Genomic DNA, 6,124 nt, shown 5'->3' with positions numbered 1-6,124 from the left:
AGGTAATGCCACAAACAGAATATGTGCAATAAGATCACCCTCTCTATAAGGTACCTTCAGTAGTACCTGGGAACCACTGCTACTATGACTTCTCTAAGGCTGACTTCTCTTGAGCATGGGTTAAAAAAGTCGGCAAATAGAACAAAATAAAACCTGGTATGCACATGCCAAATGTTAACTGGTGCTGCTGATTCATTTGTGTAACATGGAGGCGCTTGTAGCAGTGACTAGCTAGCTGGCAGAACAAATCGGCTGCCAGATTTATGTATAGCTAACACTGGGTTTGATTAGCTTAACTTATCTTAAAGATCTGAAAGAGACTGAAACATCCAGTCTGACTCTGTCAAAAAGATAACTTCTTCAAAGGGTTTTAAATTTAATTTGTTAGGCTATAGACAGGCTGTCCACTCCAGTATTCCCAGTCTTTATGCTAATGCTAATCTTCTTTTAAGCAGCTTAAGCTGCACATTACATGAACCCTGTCACAGAAATGAACCAGAGGAATATGTTATGTATGATTACTTTTAATGTTTAATTACTTTAATCACTGCAGTTTTGATTTTAAAATTACTTCTGATAATGCAGATTACTGTTTACATTTCTTACATGGTAGTTCAGTAGTTTTTACACAATTGTTTGTGACATTTTGGCTAATTTGCACATTCAAGGCATAAAAAACAAAAACAACAGAAACATTTAACTAGTGGTTAATTCTGTTAGTCTAAGTATATTGCATTATACCTATAATCCATATACACCTTTAGTATTTCTCTTTCTTCTTTTTTAAAATTAAATTTTGGAAAAAATAAATGAGCCATTGTTTAGTTTAGAGGCAGGGGGTTGTAATTTCTGCTTCCTCTTGGGAGGATGTAGTCTTTGTTTTAAATTTGACAACCTTGACTGTCATGCACACACAGATGGTTGCAATAAACACAGTATCAAAGATCACACTCATTCTGAACTGACCCACTCAGTGCCTTAATTAGGGGCAGACTTTGTCTCTCTCTCTCTCTCTCTCTCTCTCTCTCTTCACACACATACTCTGTTGGTCCGTCTCCAGATTTCTTCATGTAATGTCTTTTTTTCTGCTGCTTCCAGTCTCTCCACAGCTTGGGAAGAGTCTGCGTCACTATGATCGGATTGGTTGCTTGTGTTGGTGGCGGCCTGCGTGGTTCTGGTATGTGGTAATGCAGGGAAAGGGGGTGGGGGTACGTGGCTGGATGTGTGAAGGGGTGAAGAAGGAAGGGCTGGCCAAAGACGGTTGATTGGATAACTGGAGTGCCAGGAGTGAAGAAATCAAGGTGCCAAGATCAGGGATGGACTTCGTGACCTCATGCTTTTTTAGGGGGTGGAGCCAACTTGATGATCTCATCTTCAGATGGCTGGCGGATGATGTCTTTATTTCACAGCGGAGGGGTGAAATGTTGGAAAAAGAGAGTTGAGAGAAAGAAAGGGTAATCATAAGAAACCTGGTCTTTCAAAAGGTGCACGACAACAAGTATAAGACAGCACATTAAAAACAAATGATTTAAGTCTTTTCTCACGTAAAGTAAATGCTTCTACAGATATCTGACTCACACAGCTCGATTTATAGCTGTTTATAGCTATTGTTAAGACTAGACTCAGTTTCAGGCATACAGAACGCTTTCTGCTGCTTCACGTTAACACAATACACAGCATCAGAATAAACTTTGATTTCTCATCAAAAATGTGCCGACAACGCTAGAAAGATTTTCCACCAGAAACTTGTTAAATGTTATGTTTGAAGTCCAGTGTGCCAGCTCAAATTTGGACATAAACCGTCATAAAAACAAGCAAAAACAAGCTGTCCATGTCCTCACATCTGTCTCCCTGTGGGATTGCTCCTCTCTCTGATTCCTGTTCTTCTGTCTCTATTCTCTAGTAATAACACAAGTTAGTAAGCAGCTGTTAAAAGTTAGCAATCAAAAGTTGTTTTTTTCTAAAAGATTGTAATGTGATTTACTTTTTTTGCAAAGTGCTAAAATTGAAAACTCCCAAATAACAATGTTAGTTATGTTCTATCTTGAAAAATCTAATTTTGTACTTAGTAAATGAGTACTGCCAATTAAGGGCAGCTGTGTCTTAATCCTTATGTTATGTGGCAGTTTAATGAATTTGTTAATCACTGTACAAACAGCAGGACTAAGAACATTCATGACATTTTTGGTGCCTTTTATTTTTACTAAGTAACATCCAGAAAAGAGAAAAATATTGAATTAAAGGACCTATTTGAAGGCAATTGGCAGCAACTGACAGCTTTAAATTTTTGTTTTTAATTTATTTTTTTAACTTTTATTTTAATTTAAAAGAGGTATTCATTATAGCAACGATCTGAAAAGATTACATTTTTCTTCTTTTTTTGCCTGATAAAATCATTAGTTATGTCAGCATCACATTTTTGTAGCACTTTGATTATTAGTAATTAAACAAGTTGAACAAACTCTTTGTTGGAAAGATAAAGAATGATGATGATGACGAGGAAACAACAAGACTTATTTGACCATTGTCCTCACATTTCTATGTTGTAATAACCTCACTCTATTACAAGACAAAAATCTTGTAATAAACTAACCAAAAAACTAAATAAATGAATAGGTAGAGAATGGAAATGAACATTTTCAGTTCAACATGAAGCCTCTGAATTAATTTAACGTCTCAAAAGCTGACAGTTTATTGCAGTCTATTGGAAATTGCAGTCTGTTTAATACCAGCAGTATATTTCAACCTCATAATTAAATCGGTGTCTAAAATGTTGAAAGTAAAACATGAGATTTAATTTAAATTTAAAAAAGGGGAAACGGAAGAAACTGAAATGCAGCTGATACGACATAATAATTACTTTATTTCTCACATATTGGTCTTCCAGTAATGCTCAAGCTTTTGTTGTGACTTTACATATTACTGGTTAATGATTACAACATCAAGTATAACCATGTAAAACAGGATTTCTTTTTAATCTATTTTATGAGCAGATCAGCCCGTTTCATACATTTACTGAGAATGAAGATCACTGAAGAAGCTGTTCAGGCAGTTATTCGGTTGAGCCACTAGAGAGCAGAACTAGATCAGATTTGGGAGAACCAAACAGGGAACAATCTTTCAAATAATCAAATTCAACTTTCTGAATTTTTAAGACAGAGCGTGCTACCTTTGTATTTCTTGGCCGAAGGGATGCGTGTGAGCTTGGTGTCGATCTCATCATCCTCAGAAATCTTGAGCACTTTGGTGCGATACTCGATCACCCTTGTCAGCAGGTCCGGTCGCCGTGAGATCTCAAAGATGTGTTCGATGTACGACAGGTTATCTGCATTAGGAAGCATTATTAGAGGATATTTTTTGGCTCATAAAGGTGTTTCTCACATCAATTTAAGCCACATATGAAAAGAACCATAACAAGAAGTGGATCTAATTTATGTTTCTCACCCTGGGCCAGCTTGTCATTCTTCTCCAGGTAGCTGAACCACTCTTTGGAGGAGGTGATGTTGTTGCTCTGGTCCTCAGGGATGTCCTCCTTGCAGGCAGATTTGAGCTGCTCCAAGTCCTCGTTGGTGATGTTTTCAGACAGGTCGCTGAGCAGAGAGCTGTACTCCGCCATGGTCTGGTCACGGGAAGAGGGAAGAGAAAGAAAGGTTAGAATTGAAATAATGTTAAGTTGCAACGATGGCAGCGCGAAAGAACAAAATCTACGGCGATGAGAGAAAGAGCTTCCTAAATTATCTCAATCTAATATTGCTGTGTGCAGCAGCAGCAAGCAGCCCACCTACTTCCCAGACTTCACAATGGAAAACAGCGAGGAAAACTTAGCTGATGACAATAGCATACCATCAGGGTGGGATGGAAAAGCACAAAGACACAGAGTCATCTCCTTTCTTTAAGGTCATTTGCTGCCAGAGTTTGGTTTTTAGCAGAGAGTTGGAGGAGACTGACTGAAGAGAAAAAACAGGACCAATCTGGACAAAACACAGACTTTTAACCATAACAAGAAGGCCCCAAAGGGAAGATCTTTTAACCCAGAGGAGGATTTTATTTAACATTCAGTCTATTTTTCTCCACCACAAGTCGATGGATTTATTTTGATAATCTTTTTATTTCATATAGGTTTCGCAGATCTCCCATTTGTCCAGAAAACGATTAAAAATACATCAGAGAATATCATAAATGAAGATATCTGACATGTAATGATAACAATGAATATGGGCACTGCATTTTATTCGGGGTCAACACCAGCTTCTTCTTGCAGGGTGTAAAATATGGATGCAAAACAAAAGCACTTCTTACTCCTGCGTGTGCAAACCTTTGTGACTGTCTCCCCCTAGTGAAATGAGTGAAAATGACAGTTTCTTTGTTTGTTGGCTTTTCTGTGTGTTTCAGTTCAATTCAATTCAATTTTATGAATACATCGCCAAGCCACAACAGCAGTCACCTCAAGGCACTTTATATTGTAAGGTAAAGACCCTGCACTTATTCAAGGAAAACAGAGAAAACCCAACAATTTCAGGACTTCCTGAAATTGTTGCGGCTAAACATGTGACTCCTGGTTTTGACTGGGGAGGAGACCAGAGGAAAAATAAAAAAAAAAAACAGTTTGTGTGCAGGATTCTACATTCACTGGCCAGAGAAATAGGTACACCTTGCAAATACCACCCTGGTCCTCCTTTTGCCTTCAGAACTGTCCTAACATTTCATGGCAAAGACTCAACAATATGCTGCAAATATTCCTCAGAGTTCGGTCCGAGTTGACATGACAGCATCACAATCTGTTGCAGATTTGTCAGTTGCACATCCATGATGTGGATCTCCTGTTCATGCTTTGATGTTGTACACTAAACTGTGATTCTACCATCTGAACGTCACAGGAGAAACAAATCAAGAATGAGACCGGGCAACGTCTTTTCAGATCATCTGTTGCCTAGTTTTCACGATCCTGTGTTCATTACAGCTTTTGTTTCCTGTTCTGAGCTGACAGGAGTGGCACCTGGGGTCGTCTTCTGCAGAAACTCAGAGAGAAGAGGGGTTGAGCAGGTGTACCTAATATTATGGCTAATAGTGTATACCCAGATTTGAAAAGAAAATGTCCTGGCACTGAAGTGACACCTGGAATGACAGCCAGAGCTGCATCCCCCCACCCAATATAAGATATAAGCTCCAGATCAGAAGTAGAGGACATAAAAATAAATTAACATGCCAATTAAATCTCATGTTTTAAAAAAATAAAAAATTCTATATCTATATATCTATATCTATATATCTATATCTATATATCTATCTATATACATATCTATATCTATATCTATATCTATAAATATATATATATATATATATATATATATATATATATATCATCATTATCATTATGACTTCAAACTTCAAAAGCCTCGCCTTAATTCATTTAAATAAAACATCTTAATAAAACATCTTATGAATCGTTTGCTGTGAAATCATGATCCACAAGGGGACGACAGCACACACTCTGGGAACAGCTGACACACATTATTATGTAATCCACGGGAGCTACGATGTAATAAATATTCATTCTGGGGGGATAACGTGAAATTCTATAAACAGAGTAATTTTTTACATCTCTATTTACACTTAAAATAAAGCTGTGCTTCCTTATGTTTTACTTCAATACCAGTTTGAATAACAGATTTTAAGGCTGGTCGCTGGTTTAGAAGAAGCAAAGAAAGTGCACCATGAGGTCAAATGCAAGCTTTTATAGTGAGACTCTAAATCATCTCTCGGGTTTATCATATTTGGGTCGAGGGATTTGCACGCACTTTCATATTCAGATGACTGTGTAGCAATGATCTGCATGACGTGAAGAGAGAGGGAGGAACAAACATTTCCAAATATTTTTGCAGGTGCTGTGTTAAATCATTTATATTTATATTCATGAATGTATCTGTTTTTTTGGGAGCACAGTGGTGAAGCGCTTAGCACTTCACCAAGCAGGTCCTCCTATCTGGAGCTTGCATGTTCCCTCCAGATAATCCTCCTGCCTCCCACAGGCAGGTGTGTCTGTAGGTGTGAATGCGAATGTAAATAGTTGTCTGTCTTTAAGTGTTATCCCCACAATAGTTTAGCAGCCTGTCCAGGGTGTAAC

The 6,124-nt window shown here is 37.7% G+C and overlaps 1 protein-coding gene across 1 annotated transcript in view; it reads right to left on the bottom strand.

Moving 5' to 3' along the window:
• Positions 1–1,204: 1,204 nt before the first annotated feature.
• The window catches only part of pea15 (proliferation and apoptosis adaptor protein 15), a 59,948-nt gene continuing 55,028 nt past the window's right edge, over positions 1,205–6,124 (bottom strand). Inside the window, exons 2-4 of the mRNA XM_085146733.1 lie at positions 3,445–3,619; positions 3,170–3,325; positions 1,205–1,396 (exon numbers count right to left, since the gene is read on the bottom strand). Of these exons, the coding sequence (XP_085002859.1) occupies positions 1,332–1,396; positions 3,170–3,325; positions 3,445–3,616 (393 nt within the window). The 5' untranslated portion in view covers positions 3,617–3,619 and the 3' untranslated portion in view covers positions 1,205–1,331. The remainder of the gene's footprint in view (positions 1,397–3,169; positions 3,326–3,444; positions 3,620–6,124) is intronic.

Source organism: Neolamprologus multifasciatus, chromosome 3 (assembly GCF_963576455.1).
Source record: "Neolamprologus multifasciatus chromosome 3, fNeoMul1.2, whole genome shotgun sequence".
NCBI lineage: Eukaryota > Metazoa > Chordata > Actinopteri > Cichliformes > Cichlidae > Neolamprologus > Neolamprologus multifasciatus.
This window is presented reverse-complemented; position numbering and strand designations above follow the sequence as displayed.